The sequence below is a fragment of the Dendropsophus ebraccatus genome, chromosome 1 (genome assembly GCF_027789765.1).
Source record: "Dendropsophus ebraccatus isolate aDenEbr1 chromosome 1, aDenEbr1.pat, whole genome shotgun sequence".
Taxonomy (NCBI): domain Eukaryota; kingdom Metazoa; phylum Chordata; class Amphibia; order Anura; family Hylidae; genus Dendropsophus; species Dendropsophus ebraccatus.
The window spans coordinates 189,783,451-189,802,707 of NC_091454.1; the positions used below are offsets into that span (position 1 = coordinate 189,783,451).

The 19,257-nt window shown below is 43.2% G+C and overlaps 1 protein-coding gene across 4 annotated transcripts in view; it reads left to right on the forward strand.

Moving 5' to 3' along the window:
* The window catches only part of TET3 (tet methylcytosine dioxygenase 3), a 65,844-nt gene that overhangs the window by 41,720 nt on the left and 4,867 nt on the right, over positions 1-19,257 (forward strand). For all 4 annotated transcript variants that reach the window (XM_069986867.1, XM_069986874.1, XM_069986888.1 and 1 more), the window contains 7 exons: positions 5,508-5,598; positions 6,780-6,873; positions 15,363-15,571; positions 15,704-15,854; positions 17,061-17,150; positions 18,015-18,152; positions 18,505-18,847. In XM_069986867.1, coding sequence (XP_069842968.1) covers positions 5,508-5,598; positions 6,780-6,873; positions 15,363-15,571; positions 15,704-15,854; positions 17,061-17,150; positions 18,015-18,152; positions 18,505-18,847 — 1,116 coding nt within the window. The remainder of the gene's footprint in view (positions 1-5,507; positions 5,599-6,779; positions 6,874-15,362; positions 15,572-15,703; positions 15,855-17,060; positions 17,151-18,014; positions 18,153-18,504; positions 18,848-19,257) is intronic.

Sequence of the window (19,257 nt, forward strand, 5' to 3'; positions counted from 1 at the left end):
TTGTTGAAATGGAATGGTGATTTATTTGTGCACAGTTCTCTTTTAATTGGCTAAAAATGCCCTACTACCATGCTCGGGTCATTTTCTAAACATACACAGGTTTTCCTCAGATTCAAAAGCACCGACTGCAGCAATTTTGAGTCCAAGTAAAAACATGACTACCTTCTGGCCATAGAAATCTATGGTGCCCATGTACGTATATATTGGGTTCCCAGTTTAACGTTTTGCTGATGTATCAATGTCTTGGAAGGCACATATGTGATGTAAAATCTGCCTAAGAAAAAACTTGAACAGGGTAGTCAGCAGTCTCCAGCAAGACATTTATCAGTTTTCATGTGTTTCATGCTCACAGTTTATACACATGTGACTCCAGATGTCTTTGCTAGCCAAGCACTTAAAGGCGAACTATGAGCAGGTTAGACAAAGTTAACTCACCTGGGGCCCGTTCCTGGCCTCCGCGCGTCTCCTGGCCCGTTCCCGGCGCAGGCAGTGTGAGGTACACTGCCTGCGCCGGGGATCCCCCAAAGCTCTCGCGAGCAGCAGAGCGTCTCATTGGAGACGCTCAGCTGTTGGGAGAACTGTGGGAGAATTATGGAGGCTCCGGAAGTACCGCAAGCCTCTGTCATTCTCCCAAAGCTCTCCTGGCACCCGAGCGTCTCCATTGAGACGCTCGGCTGCTCGGGAGAGCTTCTGAGGATCTCCGGCGCAGGCAGTGTACATCACGCTGCCTGCTCCGGGAACGGGCCAGGAGACGCGCGGAGGCCAGGAACGGGCCCCAGGTGTGAACTGTGTTTTTTTATTTTTTATTTATTTATTTTTATTTAGCTGCAGTTAACACCTGCCTGACTGCAGCAGGGCTTAACTTTTTCCAGCGTATACGCCGGAAAATACGGTAGTCCTCTGTCCAGTAAGGCCATTTGGAGCACAGCTATTTCCCCAGAGTGACGCCCTGCTTCTTCTAATGATTATTAGTTGAGCGGGCCTGACAGGAGTGGACCAGATTGAGGACTGCACAGGAATAGCATAGGGGATGAAGGTAAGGGCATACCTTCATTCTCAGCGCCCCATGCACAATAGAGCTATCAGCAGGTTAGATTTGTTTTTTAAGATGTCTTATGCAGCTTGTCCTAAAGGGACTCGCACCTTGTTTGGGTGAGGGTTGGGGAATTCCACATGAGCCATGGATGCAACACAACAAAAGTTTCGACAATCTTGAATAGTGCAGAGGAGGATGTGTATGATGGGTACATGGCAACATCCCATTGGTGGCAGCAGGTTATTTTTGGATTGTCACAGACACAACATAGCAGTGGACACTACCTGACTGACCCTTGGTCTGCCATTCTGTTCTGTCCAGGCTTGGGTTCCATAAGGCCTCTGAAGGTGCCTTGTAGGATCATTGGTGGAGATAACATTACATTATCTCCACCCGCTGCTATGTCTACACCATGTACATGATTCAGACATACACAACTGTCCACATGATTTCAAAAACATTTTTTTTTCCTATCACCCCATTACGGCTTTATATAAAGATATATTAAGAAATTATGTTTAGAATAAAAACTTAAAATGGTTTGCAAAAAAAGTAGACATTCACTTTAAGGCCGGGTTCACATTATGTGAGACACTGGCCGTTCTGTAACTCGGCCATGTGACAGAACGGCCGGTGTTAGTGAAGATCATCCTGACCAGTACTGCAGTGTCAGTTGGATAAACTTTTATTGAATTAGGATGCTGGCGCATGCGTGTGCGCCCACATCCCAATTCACTATAGCACACAATGAAGCGTGCGGCCAGAGCTCCACTTTCCATTGTGTGAACTGACAGTTCTGTGCAGCCGCTATTCAATGTTTACACTCCGTCCGGGATTCCTTCTGACTATAGTGCAACGTGAAGTTTCTATTAATCACGGCTATTGTAACAACGTTGTAATAGAAATTTTACGTTGTGTGAACATAGCCTTAAGGTGGTCATAACCCTTCAATAGCTTTCCGTTCTGTTCCTCCATACACTTAAAGCATGCCAAGGTTTAAGCTCCCACATGCAGATAAAGCTGATGCCGGAAGTTTGGGTTGCCATGGAAGCCTCCCAGAACTCGGCGAATTCTGAGCACGAGCAATATTCTTACTTAATAGTAGAGATGAGTGCAACTTGAGCATGCTTGAGTCTCATCGTCTGGCATTTGAATAGCGGTGGCTGGAGAAGTTGGATGCAGCCTTAGAGAGTCCATGTCTACTTAATAGAGCTCACGCTTGAAACTTAAACCAAAAGTTCAAGTGTTTACAACGGAGAGAAGGGGTGAGCTGCTGTATTATTCCTCTTTTCTCTTGGAGAACAGTAGAATTTTCCAGTTAAAATCCAACATGCCTGATCCCTTTCTCCCCTGACATTATCTGTTGGGATAGCGCCCGGAGGCCGTTCCCACCGATGTCTGCAGGTTCAGTCCACTTCTAACTCATGTGTATGGGCATCTTAAACGGCATAAAGTAAAGCTACATACATATGAAGCAGTGCAACAAACCTAGTGATTCCTCATACAACAGAGATCAGTAAACAGTCCAGGATACTAGCTCCCCTACTGTTCTGCCCCCATATATTTTAACCTTGAACTTGAGCCTATCTTGCTATAAATGTCTGCATGAAGGGTGTGACTGTGAGTGTAAAACCATCCGTGACCAGATTTCTTCCCAGGAATTCTGCAGCAAAGACATCTGCTGGATGTGTAAGACATTCTTCCAGCAGCCGAGGGGGGCCAGCACGTAATATATCTGCATTGCTGCTTTCTGCTCTACAGTACCATTTATCACTGTTATTAGCCCTGTCAAGGGAAAACACAGAATCCCTTCTAGCTGATGTGATGATGTGCTGCATGGTATCCCAGCCTTATTTATCTCTTGCACCTTATATAACACGGCTACATAGAGGTTTTGGTTTTTTTTACTTTTTTTTTTTACATTTGAATTATTGTACGTTTTTAGTTGTGCAAATACGCATAGAAAATATTACGCACCATATAATCATCCATAAAAGAAGGTCTATAATAAGTGGCAATAGACTCTCACTATTGTAAATGAATGTACATTCCAATATAGGTGCTGTTCACAACCCCTTCACATTGTGTACTGGACATGTTAAGTAGCAAAAGATTGTAAAGTGGTATGGGGCAAATGTTGGTAGGTAGGCTTTTCAGATCACCCTGACGGAATGAAACTCAATAGAGAGGAGTGCGAGTCCCTTTCATCTCTTATTACTCAAGAGTAGCATGACTGAAAATCATCATTTTGCACTATATTGACCATTAGAGGTAAGGTTGGTGAATGGGGTCACGTTGCTGACGTGTCACAAGAAATCTACGTGTCCACAGTCAATTTTGGGCCGCAGTGTGACTAAATGTACCTACCTTAGCTTATCCATGCAGTGAAACTTGGTCGTGTGACCATTCTAGCCCTAGGTTTAAAGGGTTATCCAGGATTAGGAAATATAACTGCTTTGATCAGGGAACATCACCGTACCTGTCCTCGGGGCGTATTGGTATTACAACTCGCCTCAATGAAAACTAACTGCAATACCATACCCAACCTGACAACAGGAGTGGCACTGTTTCTAAAGTAAGCTATTATTTTCTAATCCAGGATAACCCACTTTAAGACACTAATTTGAATGATCTTAGTTAACCTGTGTGTATAAAGCTGCCCTACATGCCTATGAGGCTAATGGCTGTATCACCCTAAGCATATTCAACCTGTAGGCTGTATTTATATTTTTCAGGACTCCCTAGGGCTGCATCCAACTTCTTCAGCCACCGGTATTCAAATGCTGCACAATCAGACTTGAGCATGCTCTAGTTGCACTCATCTCTATCGGTTTCCTCTTGGGTTGTTTGTATAGAAAGTCATACAGCATATACAGATGGAAATAAGGAGAATTTATTACTCTTGAGAGGGCAGAAGAACAAATGGCTAGATTTGTATGCAGAGTTGGATGGATCAACACTAGACATAAGCAAATTTACAGTAGGAACGAAGTGAAGCGATTCGTTTCTATCTGTATTCCGCTCATTGGGCTGCGGGGCTTTGAAGTCTGCTCCACTCCTCCCCAGGTGCTGGAAAAAAGATGGATCCAGTCCTGGGGAACTGAGAAAAGTTTCCTTAGCAGGGATCCATCTTTTCCCAGCACTTGGGGAGGAGCGGCATGGAGCGGAGCACACTTCAAAGCCCCGACCACCTGCTATACCCAATACATGTCGGCTGATCGTTGTCTTTCAACGTGTTGAAACAACAACGATCCCAATAGCAGCGATATGCTGCCATTGCTCTGTGTAACAGGAATGGCGGCAGCAGACCGCCACTATCTTCTATGGGCTGCCCCCCACTTTGCGCCAAACGAGGAGCAAGCGATCGCTGGCCTGATGGGTCAGTGTTTGTTTGCCCCTCGGAATCGCCGTGTGTAATAGGGGCTCAAGTATTTCACAGGTATATTATACTCACCAGGTGTTCTTTGTATGGGATATCCTCGAAACATCATCTGTTGGTGGCCATGAAGACTGGAATTAAGAAGCACTGATTTATCTGATGGTCAGACAAGATTGCTGCAGACAGTCCCCCTGGTTGCCCCTCTATATTGTATAAACTGGCATTGCTAGGCAGAGCTATTTGACTAACACCACCAATATATATAAAAGAGGTTTGGTTTGTGCAGTGGCCCAATGGCCAACGTTGCGGTAGCTCATATCAATTTATTTGTGCATTGAAAAACATAGTAAACTGTGTTGGTAAAGTAAGCGGAGATCAGTTCGTGTAACTAATCCCAGGTACTTCTGTAAGACATCAGTGCTGCAGTGAAGCGGCCACCTTGGAAGATAAGGTAAAGTGTAATGTGATCTAAAGAGTCCATCTGACTACACCAAGGAGATCCAACGCCTGCAGTGTTTGCCATAGGATTATTACAAGGACAACATGCTCGGTAAACCTGCGATCAATAACTCATTAAGAAAGTTCAGCAGATTCCGCAGAAAGTAATCGATTCTGCATGTGAGCATCCATGACCTTGGGAGCAGCCAACATACCAGGACAGCAGCTTTATATGTAATAGACAGTCCAGGCCTAATATACTGTATACTATAAGGAGGACAGAAGGTTCAGAAAGTGAATTTAAAGGGGTGGTCTATCATCTAAGGCTTTCGGGTAACTTGCTGAATGGAGACAATTAGGTTGTTCTAGACTATATCCTGAAACATTACATACTGTATGTACCTGCATAGGAGGAATACAGTACTGCATAGGTAAACCCTTCCTTATTACTACATAGTCCTCATGAGGGGATGTGTGTAACTGTATACTACAATGGGCCACCAAGTAGTGCATCTTGGTAGTAGAAGTTGTTAAATGTGTGTCATGTATAGTGCTCTTCTCATCCGTTTCTATATATGTACTGATACAGTAACAGCGCAATTGACCCTCTTAAAGGACTTCATCATGATCAGTGTACTATTTTTTTTTTTGCAGAACAAATTAACGAGAAGGACGAAGGACCATATTACACTCATCTTGGATCTGGACCAACTGTAGCGTCGATTAGAGAATTAATGGAGGAAAGGTGAGTAGGATGGACATGTGTCTGTTAAATATGATATTCAATGTATGTATCTCTGAAATAACAACCATTGCCATTTACACAGTGTAAAGAATTATAAAAAGTTAGGACATTTACTTAGTATGGTGCCACCTGGTGTCCAGAGTGTATAGTAATGTGCACGTCCTTAGTACTAGAGGACGCACATGCTCAGTCACTGTCCCTATAGCCTGTTCTCTGCATTGAAAGACTCCTTTTTTTTTTACCCTGCTTGTCAAATAAGGAGCAGGTCCTCTTCAGTAGCATAGCATGGAAGAATAAATTATATGGACAGCTGCCAGAGTAGGAAGGAGACTGACTCCATACCTTACTTCAAGCAGTTCAAATGAACAACAGCAGGACTAAGGGGGAACATGGAAACCTAAAATAATCAATGTTAAGGTGTTAATAATAATAATAATATGTTTATTTGTATAGCGCCAACAGATTCCGCAGCGCTTTTATTTTTCTATGCATACAGTACAGAGGTACATAATACACAGTTAAATAATTAGAATAAATAAAAATAACAAAAATACAAAGTATAAACAAGAAATACAGGATGAGCCAGTAAAAATATCTGATTGCAAGTAAACATAAAGTGCAGGAACCGTCAGAGATATAGAGCGAGGGAAACAACAGATGGGGGAACAAGTTTAGGGAGTGTTATAAGCGAGCCTGAAGAGTCTTCAGGGCACGCTTGAAACTGTGAGTGTTTGGTATGAGTCTGAGCTCTTTGGGTAGTGCGTTCCAGAGAACTGGTGCAGCACAAGAGAAGTCTTGGAGGCGGGAATGAGAGGTTCATTATGGAAGATGTTAGGGTTAGATCATTAGCAGAACGCAAAGCAAATGAGAAGTAAAGGAGAAGTATGGAGGGGCAGAGTTGTGGAGAGCTTTATGGGTGAAGGTTAGGGGCTTGAAGTTAAGGCTGTTATTAACAGCCTTTCAATATTTTACATATGAAAATGATAACCCAATTAACAATATGTACCTGTTGACTTGCATAGCAAGGGCCATAGTACAGACAAGAGCAAGATCTACATAGTGTTCCATATTTTTACTAATGTTTCCTCGAGTTTCCTTTCACACTTGCATGACTTGATTGGCTCAACGATAATAATTTATATCCATTTTTTGTTTATTGATCCAGTAATTGTTATTTGCAGGTATGGAGAGAAAGGGAATGCAATCCGTATTGAGAAAGTCATTTACACGGGAAAAGAAGGGAAGAGCTCCAGGGGCTGCCCCATTGCTAAATGGGTAGGTGATAGCAAAAATCCATATTTATACTTTTCTAAAAGTCTGTCATTTATTTAAAAAAAAAGTTTGACATGTCAAATGTTTTAATCGGTCCGGGACTAAGTGTTGAGACCCATATCTGTTGTAAAAATGAGCCAGGAGACTAAGCTAAGCGCAGCCCTCTCCTGGCTCTGTGTCACGTGATGAGGCGGGCTCCTAATGTAAGTCTATGGAGCCCGACTCTTTCTTTCTGACACAGATCGGGGAGCGGACGTACTGCAGCGTGGTCCTCTCCCTGCTTATTCTCACAATCGGTCCGGGTCTTAGTGTTCAGACCTGTACCGATTGTGAGAACAAGCAGGGAGAACACTAAGACCCGGACCAATCAAAATTTTTGACATGTCTCCATTACATGACAAAAGTTTTTTTTTTTTATAATGATAGTGACACTTTAGTTAAGTGACAGTCAAGGTTCAGGTTTTGATATATTTGGTAGGAACCTGGTTAATAAACTAAGAAGGTAGTAACAACCATATCGTTTTTTAGGCTTTTTATTGCAGTATTTTTGTTCTCGTTTTGGACTTTCTGTGCTCTATCTGTATTGGCAATAAAACAGAGTTTAGTAAGATAGTCAGATATTGGATACCAATGATAGACTTATAGAGGTCCTCCTATCTGAGATATGTATGGCTTATCCAGAGGATAGATACAGGTGGCCAGGCAGCGGAGAACAGCTGAGCACGCTTTTGTATGCAGTTTGTGTAATTTCAATTGACGGTAAGTTGCGGGAGTTGCGTAAACAGTACAGCACCATGAGTTGTTTGCAGGACTTCCATGTTACAGAAACAATGTAGTGTGGTGTTACATTGTTTACGCAGATCCCAATAACCTCTACGAGAGTACGACACTTGTAAAAGAGCCAATTCAGCTGTTTTCAGTTTCGGTGGTTGGAATCAGGGGAAGCACCCGAGAAGTCCCTCAACCCTGAGATGCAGGTCCCCTCTGGGACCCATTATTTATATATATATATATATATATATATATATATATATATATATATATATATATATATATATATATATATATATATATATTATATATTATATATTTTATATATATATATATATATATATATATATATATATATTACACACACACCATAGCCATAACTAGCCATTTCTTCACCTACGGCAAAGCTTCAGTTCATAGCCTCTTACTCTTCTTTCTGACATCAACCATGTAGATATAAATTTTCTTTCTTTAAAGTGTCACTGTTGTATTTGTCGTACTTTTTAATTGGGTTTATTAGGCAAATATGCCATTATCTGTATTCAAAAATACTTTCCCCAGGTCCCCCTTCCCTCCTCTCTCTCATCCACTGCTCATTATCAGGAAATCTCGACTAGTTTACATCAGTTGGGCCCTGTGTAACCTATGGTTAGGAGAGGGGGGAAGGAGGAGAAGGGAGATTAGTCAGCAGCAGAGAGCAGACAACAAAGGATTACACAGTGGGAGCTGTGAGAGAGCCTGTATTCAGAGGTCAGTGCTGACTTTAGAGGAGATAGCCGGTGATGTAGCTGTAAATTAACTCTTTGTTGTCCTGTTTTGGTGCCTCATCTTCCTCAACCCCTCCCCTCTCCATAGAGAACAATGAAGACAGGGAAGAGAGCTTCAAACAACCTTTTCATGATAAAAATGCATTTTTCAGCTAATACACCTGTTTCTTACAATCGTCCTTACTATTGATTTCTGCTAAAAAAAAAAAATGTAAACGACAGTGACACTTTAAAGTGTCGTGAATTTTTTTTTTGCATAAATCAATAGTCCAGGCAATTTTAACCCCTTCACGTCAGCCATCTGTATATATACGTTCCTATTGCACATGCCCCGTGCAGTAAGAATGTACATATACGTTCCTGCTTTGACGGGGGTTTGTGATGAGAACGGGATCGCTGCAGGGACAGCGATCCCGATCTCATCTGAGTGAGGCACCGGAGATAATGAGAATCAGCTGCGATCCCGCAGCTGACCCCCCATTAACCCCTTAGTGACCGCCGAAACGGCGGTCACTAATGGGCCGGTGCCGCCGCTATATATTAGTTAAAATCAGACCCCAGACCAGCCCCCCTAGTGGCCAAGATGGCCGCCGCGATCACTGTGATCACTGTTCACAGTGATCTCTTTGTAAAAATGAATGAAAACCCCATGCTCTTCGCCACCGGAGGTAGCGGAGAGCATGGGGCAGTCATCGGGGACCCCCCCTGTGGGGTCCCGGTACAAGCGATCAGCGGTATATACTAAATATCGCTGATCGCTTGTGCCATGTGCCGCCGAACATTTTATCCCCTGTCACCATGAATGATTGGTGACAGGGGATAAAAAGTGATGTCCCCCCACCCCCCCCAGTCGCCCCCCACCCCCCAGTCACCCCCATCCCCGAGTCACCCTCCCCTTCCCCATATACTCACCTGATCCTGGAGCTCCGTCCTCCTCGACGTCCTGGCTGGTTATGAAGTGCGCATGCGCTCCACAACCAGCCAGCTCTGAAAATTTTAAGTGACAGAGACCAATTTGGTCTCTGTCACTAAACTATGATTACTGTGATAGAAAATATCACAGTAATCATAGTAATACAGTGAAAAAGAATGTGAAAAGTACAAAAAGTGACAAACATACAAAAAAATAAAACACACACTTTCTATTATAGTAATAATTGCAGTTTACTCCCAAATTACCCCTAACCCCCCCAGATTACCCGTAACTACCGCAGCTAGCCCGTAACCACCCCAGGTTGTCCGTAATCACGTCAGATTGCATGTAACCCCCCAGATTGACCGCAACCACCGCACGTTGCCCGTAACCACCGCACGTTGCCCGTAACCACCGCACGTTGCCCGTAACCACCGCACGTTGCCCGTAACCACCGCACGTTGCCCGTAACCACCGCACGTTGCCAGTGACCCCCTCCAGATTGTCCGTAATCACCCCAGATTGCCTGTAACCACCCCAAATTACATGTACCCACCCCATATTACCTATAAGCACTTCAGTCTATCCGTAACAATTCTAGATTGTCTGTAACCCCTCCAGGTTGCCTGTAACCACCGCAGGTTGCACATAACCACCCCAGGTTGCCCGTAATCATGCCAGATTACATGTAACCCCCCAGATTGCACGCAACCACCGCAGGTCGCGTCTGACCACAGCACGTCGCATCTGACCACCGCACCTTGCCTCTGACCACCGCACCTTGCCTCTGACCACCGCACCTTGCCTCTGACCACCGCACGTCGCCTCTGACCACCGCACGTCGCCTCTGACCACCGCACGTCGCCTCTGACCACCGCACGTCGCCTCTGACCACCGCACGTCGCCACTGACCACCGCACGTCGCCACTGACCACCGCACGTCGCCACTGACCACCGCACGTCGCCACTGACCACCGCACGTCGCCACTGACCACCGCACCTTGCCTCTGACCACCGCACCCCGCCTCTGACCACCGCACCTTGCCTCTAACCACCCCAAATTGCCAGTGACCGCCTTCAGATTGCCCGCAACCACGCCAGATTACAGGTACCCACCTCAGATTACCTATTAGCACTTCAGTTTATCCGTAACCACAGCAGGTTGCCTGTAACCACCCCAGATTGTCTGTAACCACCCCAGATTGTCTGTAACCACCCCAGATTGTCTGTAACCACCCCAGATTGTCTGTAACCACCCCAGATTGTCTGTAACCACCCCAGATTGTCTGTAACCACCCCAGATTGTCTGTAACCACCCCAGACTGTCTGTAACCACCCCACGTTGCCCGTAACCACAGCAGGTTGCCTGTAACCACCCCAGATTGTCTGTAACCACCCCAGATTGTCTGTAACCACCCCAGATTGTCTGTAACCACCCCAGATTGTCTGTAACCACCCCAGATTGTCTGTAACCACCCCAGATTGTCTGTAACCACCCCAGATTGTCTGTAACCACCCCAGATTGTCTGTAACCACCCCAGATTGTCTGTAACCACCCCAGATTGTCTGTAACCACCCCAGATTGTCTGTAACCACCCCAGATTGTCTGTAACCACCCCAGATTGTCTGTAACCACCCCAGATTGTCTGTAACCACCCCAGACTGTCTGTAACCACCCCACATTGCCCGTAACCACAGCAGGTTGCCTGTAACCACCCTAGATTGTCTGTAACCACAGCAGGTTGTCCGTATTCACCCCAGGTTGCCTGTAACCACCCCAGGTTGCCCGTAACCACCCCAGATTACCCGTAACCACCTCAGACTGCCCGTAACCACCCCAAACTGCCCGTAACCACCTCCAAATTACCCGGAACCACCCCACATTACCTGTAATCTAATTTTTTTTATTTTATTTTAGTAACTGCGCTATTCTAATAACTATTACTAGCTACTGTTTTGCTCCAGCAAATTGGCACTCCTTCCCTTCTGAGCCCTGCTGTGTGCCCATACAGTGGTTTATGCCCACATATGGGGTACCGTTGTACTCGGGAGAACCTGCGTTACAGATTTTGGGGTACGTTTTCTCTCATGTTCCTTGTGAAATTTAGAAATTTCACAACTAAACCAACATATTATTGGAAAAATTCAAGTTTTTCATTTTTACTGGCCAATTTTGAATACTTTCCTCTAATACCTGTGGGGCCAAAATGCTCATCCTACCCCAAGATGAATTCTTTGAGGGGTGTACTTTCCAAAATGGGGTGACTTTTGGGGGGCGGGTCTATTCTGTAGACATTACAGGGGCGCTGCAAATGCACCTGGTGCTCAGAAACTTCTTCAGAAAAATCTGCACGGAAAATGCTAATTGGCGCTCCTTCCCTTCTGAGCCCGGCTGTGTGCCCATACAGTGGTTTATACCCACATATGCGGTACCTTTCTACTCAGGAGAACCTGCGTTACAGATTTTGGGGTGAATTTTCTCTCCTGTTCCTTGTGAAATTGAGAAATTTCAAACTAAAGGAACAAATTATTGGAAAAAGTTTTTCATTTTTACTGTCTACTTTTGAATACTTTCCTCTTATACCGGTGGGGTCAAAATGCTCACCACACCCCAAAATGAATTCTTTGAGGGGTGCACTTTCCAAAATGGGGTGACTTATGGCGAGATTTTACTCCGCTGGCACTACAGGGGCTCTGCAAACGCACCTGGCACTCAGAAACTTCTGCAGCAAAATCTGCATTGAAAAAGCTAATTGGCGCTCCTTCCCTTCTGAGCCCGGCTGTGTGCCCATACAGTGGTTTATACCGACATATGAGGTACCTTTTTACTCGGGAGAACCTGTGTTACAAATTTTGGGGTACTTTTTTTCTCTTGTTCCTCGTGAAATTGAGAAATTTTAAACTAAAGGAACATATTATTGGATAAATTCGAGTTTTTCATTTTTACTGTCTACTTTTGAATACTTTCATCTAATACCTGTGGGGTCAAAATGCTCTCCACACCCCAAAATGAATTATTTGAGGGGTGTACTTTCCAAAAATGGGGTGACTATGGGCGAGATTTTACTCCGCTGGCACTACAGGGGCACTGCAAACGCACCTGGCGCTCAGAAACTTCTTCAGCAAAATCTGCATTGAAAAAGCTAATTGGCACTCCTTCCGTTGTGAGCCCGGCTATGTGCCCATACAGTGGTTTATGAGAAACCCACATATGAGAAACCTTTTTACTCAGGAGAACCTGCGTTACAGATTTTGGGGTGAATTTTCTCTCCTGTTCCTCGTGAAATGGAGAAAATTCAAACTAAAGGAACATATTATTGGAAAAATTAGAGTTTTTCATTTTTACTGTCTAATTTTGAATACTTTCCTCTAACACCTGTGGGGTCAAAATGCTCATCCTACCCCAAGATGAATTCTTTGAGGGTTGTACTTTCCAAAATGGGGTGACTTATGGGGGGGTTTCTCTCTGCTGACACTACAGGGGCACTGCAAATGCACCTGGCGCTCGGAAACTTCTTCAGCAAAATCTGCAATGGAAAAGCTAGATGGCGCTCCCTTCCTTCTGAGCCCCGCTGTGTGCCCATACAGTGGTTTACGCCCACATATGGGGTACCGTAGTACTCAAGAGAACCTGCGTTACAAATTTTGGGGTGCGTTTTCTCTCATGTTCCTTTTGAAAATGAGAAACTTTAATCTAAACGTATATATTATTGGAAAATTGTAATTTTTTCATTTTTTTTACGGCCTAATGGTGAATACTTTCCTCCAGCCCCTGTAGGGTTAAAATGCTCATTATACCCCTAGATTAATTCTTTAAGGTGTCTAGTTTCCAAAATGGGGTCACTTATGGGGGTTTCCAGTATACAAGCCTCCTAAATCAACTTAAGAAAAGAACTGGTCCCTAAAAAAATCAGTTTTGGAAACTTTTACGAAAATGTGGTAATTTGCTGATAAATTTCTAAGCCCCGTAACACCCTAAAAAAGTAAAATATGTTTATGAAATGAAGCCAGAATAAAGAGGACATATCGGTAATGTGACTTAGTAACTAATTTATGTGATACGACTTTCTTTTTTAGAAGCAGAGAATTTCAAAGTTCATAAAATGCTAATTTTTTCCATTTTTCATGATATTTTGATGTTTTTCACAAAAAACACACAAAGTAGTGACCAAATTTTGCCACTAATATAAAGTGCCATATGTGACGAAAAAACAATCTCAGAATCGCTAGCATACGTTAAAGCATCACTGAGCTATAAGAGCATAAAGTGAGACAGGTCAGATTTTGAAAAATGAGCCTGGTCTTTTAGGTGCAAATAGGCTTGGTCTTGAAGGGGTTAAGAAACTTTGTAATTGGGTTTATTAGCCGAAAAATGAATTTTTATCATGAAAAAGCAGTTTGAAGCTCTCCCCCCTGTCTTCATTGTTCTCCTATGGAGAGAGCTAAATAAAAGACCAAAACAGGACAACAAAGAGTTAATCTACAAATACCTCACCCTTTATCTCGTCTGACAGTCAGCACTGACATCTCTGAGCTCTGATTACAGCTGTCCCCCACCTCTGTGCCTGTAATCCTCTGTTATCTGCTTTCTGCTGTCGGCTAACTCCCTCCTCCCCCCTCCCCTCTCCCTAGAACAGACTGGGTACGTCTGATGCAACAAGTCACAATTTACTGATTTTTTGCAGTGGATGGAAAAGAGGAGGGAGGGGGGGACCTGGGAAAAGGCTTTTTTAATGCAGATAATGGCAGATTTGGCTAATAAACCCAATTACAAAGTTTCTTAAAATCCCCTGGACTATTGATTTCTGCAAAAAAAAATAATAATAATACGACAGTGACTCTTTAAGCATATGTTGTGACAGTACGTGTAAAAAGAGGCCATAAGTCTAGTCAGCGGTTATTGCTGTGGGTACAGGATACGTTCCTTTGTATGTGTGTGTATATATACCATCTTCCTCCCTTGTGTATGGAATGACATTGAGCGCCACCTTCATCCTTGTGTTTCTGCTCTCGGAGCCTCCTGATAGAGGATGCTGTTCCTCATTGGCAGGAAGCAGGCGATTGTATGTAGGATAGAGGTGAGCCGAGGACAAGCTTGTTTATAACATTATTTATAGAACAGGGCACCGGGTGGCCGGCGTCAGCGTATATACTGATATGTAACTCTGCTCAGTGTTGCAGATAACCATGCCGTCCATAGTTTACGCTTATGAGCTATATCAATGAATGCTTAGTGCTTTAGATAAAAATGTGTTTGAGACATTTACTAATTCTTTAGGTTGGGTTCACACTAGTGTAATTATACTAGACTGGTTGGTCCAGGAATAATGGCCATGATATGGATGCAAAATGCTAGTGTATATTTAGGGAAAATATCTGTATACTTGGATGAACTTGATTATCTCGATTAAAAAGGGATTTTTTTTTTCTGTCAGTTCAGCTGTTGTGAGAAAGTTATATAGATTTGTAATTTATTTCTAGTTAACATTCTCAGTCTTCCAGTACAATGCTTTCTGCTGCCACTTGTGTCCATGACAGGAACTGTCCATAGCAGGAGAGGTTTTCTATGGGGATTTTCTACTGCTCTCGACAGTTCCTGTTACAGACGGAGGTGGCAGCAGAGAGCACTGTGTCAGACTGTATATAATACACCACTTCCTGCAGCACATACAGCAGCTAATAAGGGCTGGAAGACATGAGATTTTTAAATAGAAGTAAATTACACATCTATATAACATTCTGACACCAGTTCATTTGAAAAAGAAAAAATCATTTGAGTACCCCTTTTAAAGGGTTTGTCTCATCACAGACCACTCTCTATAATATAAAAGGTACCCCTGGAGTAAATGACTGACTCCATTTTCATAACCCCTTGATCTATGACCCATTAACAGGGCATATTGATTGTGGTTGAAATGGAGCCTGGAAACCCAGTGTCCATGTACTGGTTCCAGTAGGTTTCCACCATAGTTTTGTTTGCAGATGTGGGTTATCAAACTGACATTTAAAAACTCATTAGTCTTTTTAATTTTGGTCTCTAGGTCATCCGCCGTCAGAGTGAGGAAGAGAAGCTGCTGTGTTTGGTCCGCCACCGAGCTGGCCACCATTGCGACAATGCTGTCATCATCATATTGATCATGGCTTGGGAGGGAATCCCCCGTGCCATGGGTGATAAGTTGTATGACACCATCACAGAAACCATCACCAAATTTGGAAACCCAACATCAAGACGATGCGGCCTGAACGATGAGTGAGTTTCTGAATCTATAAATGATCCTATAGCGTTTTATACATGGAAGATCTGGCATTAACCTGTAATGGTATATTATAAATTATGGAAAGCAAAAGGTTTCATATGAATGACCATATATTGTCTTTTCAGTCGGACTTGTGCATGCCAAGGTAAAGATCCCAACACCTGCGGTGCTTCGTTCTCTTTTGGGTGTTCATGGAGCATGTACTTCAATGGTTGCAAGTATGCTCGAAGCAAAACTCCAAGGAAGTTTCGACTTATTGGCGAGCATCCCAAGGAGGTGGGTAGTCCCATTTTTATTAAAGTATTGTATTGCCCCCCAAAAGTTATACAAGTCCCCAATATACACTTATTTTGGGAAATGCTTATAAAGTGCTTTTTTCCCTGCACTTACTACTGCATCAAGGCTTCACTTTCTAGATAAAATGGTGATGTCACGACCCAACTCCCAGAGCTGTGCGGGCTGTGGCTGCTGGAGAGGATGATGGCAGGGGGACACTGAGGGACACAGGGCACTGGAGGGACACTGAGCATCCCTCTGCCATCATCCTCTCCAGCAGCCACAGCCCGCACAGCTCTGGGAGTCGGGTCGTGACATCACCATTTTATCCAGAAAGTGAAGCCTTGATGCAGTAGTAAATGCAGGGAAAAAGCACTTTATAAGCATTTGTCGTAATAAGTGTATATTGGTGATATGTATAACTTTTGAGGGCAAAGTTTCGCTGGAATATGTATGTATTATGGCTGAGTGTGTGAGCTCTATATTCAGCACCAAAAACAGTATTAGATCATGTCATGGGAATGAAGCCAAACCACCCCCACCCCCAAAAATTGGACATTATTTTCCTTCATTGTTAACTCCCACTCCCACATACAGACCTAGCTCTGAGGCAAGAATTCTCTTTAGGGTGCCATACACCTCCATTAAAGGGGTTATCCAGCGCTAAAACATGGCCACTTTCCCCCTACTGTTGTCTCCAGTTTGGGTGGGGTTTTGAAACTCAGTTCCATTGAAGTAAATGGAGCCTAATTGCAAACCACACCTAAACTGGAGACAACAGTAGGGGAAAAAGTGGCCATGTTTTTGTAGCGCTGGATAACCGCTGTAATGGACGGCTATACAATCGTCTGCCTGTCGGTTATGTCTCCCGTCCTCCCCACTGACGGGAACTTTCGGCGCAGCTAAGCATTCCTGTGTTCTTCCAGTGTACTCGGCTCTTTCTGTCGTTCCATTGGAATGAATAGAGCTGCAACTGGCGTGCCGACCCAGGGCTCTATTCATAACAAAGCTGGCGGGGTCAGATACGAAAGGGGGGGGGTGTTTAAGGGGTCGGGTTAAGTATTGTCTTAAGAAGACCTCTGTTCTCATACGTTTTTGACAATACAGGTGTTTGTGTATGAATGGCTGGAGTATAGGAGATTACAGCAGGTTAAAAAAACAGCATAATAAAAGTATTGAACTGATGTTTTTTTTCTCATTTTGCAGGAGGACTGTCTTAAGGATAACTTTCAAGATCTTGCTACTAGGGTTGCTCCAGTTTACAAGAAGCTTGCTCCACAGGCTTACCATAATCAGGTATGTCTGGTGGGATGAAGTCCCATTCAAGTACTAATCAGGCCCGACCCTGCTTAACGTCTGAGATCAGACGAGATCGGGTATGTTCAGGGTGGGATGAATTCATAGTCCGCCATCACTTAACCAGTTGAGTGCACCCATAACAGAGCCAACCATAGTGCCTTGTGACAGTGACTATCTTAGCACCCAATAAAACTGTTCATAAGTGACCCCTATTACTATAGCATCCAAGTAGAATATGCATCCCTCTCCAAACACTAATCTTACATTTTTCAATATATATAGTGGGCTTCCTGCAAAAATGGCAATGTCTCAGATGATGGTACTGTTCCAAAACTGGCCATACACTTCATATAGCTTTGGTCAAACACCTGTTCATGCGGCAGCTCTCTCCGCAAACTCCTATTGATATGCACACATAGTACAGCCGAGCCTGCATTTATTTTCTTAAAGTGTACCTGTCATTAGAAAAAACTTATGACATGTTAAAAGTTTTGATCAGTCAGGATCTGAGTGTTCAGACCGCGACCTATCAGGAGAACGAGCCAGGAGATGTGCATGCAGAGCGCGTTCCTTCCAGGATCTGGGTTATGTGACCTGGACGGCCACGTAATGCAATCTATGGAGCCGTCCAGATCAGACGGACACAGAGGCGGGAGAGAGTATATATGATAATATATATATACAATATATGATTGTTGAAACGCTGAGCGTCCTCCATTATAATCACATATCAGCATAAGCTAATGTCTTGTACAGGTTATAGTTAGGAGATACCATTTTGGTCCATATAGTTGTATATGATTTGAAATAATTTTTAAAAAGAAATTACTTCCATCATTTTCATCTTTCTTATTTCCTTAGGTTAACAATGAGGAAATAGCAATAGATTGTAGGCTTGGGTTGGAAGAAGGGCGTCCATTCTCCGGTGTTACAGCTTGCATGGATTTCTGTGCCCACGCACACAAAGACCAGCACAATCTCTACAATGGCTGCACTGTGGTAAGTTCATCGGGACATTTACAATCAACATTTTGTATAGGGACCTTTATACTTTTTGATATTTCTAAATATGTCGTAAAAATTTGTCATTGATTGACTACATAGGGGTTAAATGTTAGTTTTTCCAATAGAAAGTTAAATAGAATAATAATAGAATTATTACAGAATTTAAATAGAATAAATACAATGGTATCAATTTAGCTCCCCCTAGTGGTGGCTTTACGCTTTCATTGTTGTTGCAGAGGATTTGGAACTCTGTATCAGAAAAAAAGTATATAATAAAAACCTTAATCGGTACAGAATGTTGGACTGGACAACTACATACGTTTGTTTTTTTTTGTTGTATTTTTAGGTCTGCACCCTGACAAAGGAGGACAACAGGATGGTGGGTAAGATCGCTGAGGATGAGCAACTCCATGTGCTGCCGCTTTACAAGGTTGACGAGACAGATGAGTTTGGAAGTGAGGAAGGCCAACAAGAAAAGATTGTGAAAGGGGGAATACAGGTGCTGTCATCTTTCCCCCGTGAAGTCCGCAAGCTTTCTGAACCTGCCAAATCATGTAGGCAGAGGCAGCTAGAAGCCAAGAAGTTAGCGGCTGAGAAGAAAAAGCTTCTAAAGGAGAAGCTTACCACCCCGGATAAAACCAAGCCGGAGCCAGCAGATACGCCAACACCGACAGACCAGCAAAATACAGGTTTGTTTTGGCTTTGGTTAAGGGACAGGTGTTAAACACATCATGGAAGTATTTCTTTTTCTTAGCCTGTACTTAAAGGGAAATTCTGGCTGATAAAAAAAAATATTTTATTTATGTTTTGTTAATAAAGTTATAAACCTTTTGTAATATAACTTTATTATAGAACATGTAAATGTGTGTGTATGTGAGGATAAAAATGTTTGGTTTTCTAAAAAAAATTAATTTTAAGGAAGATAAATAAAGATATATATTTTTTAAATGAACTATCCAGCATTTCAGTGATTATTTATAATTTATATATTTAATTTATACATTGAGTTGCAGCAAGGGATAACATGGCTCTATTGTTGCCACTAGTGGCTGTGTTGGGAACTGCAGAGCTGCTCAATCCCTGGTCTAGCCACTATTAA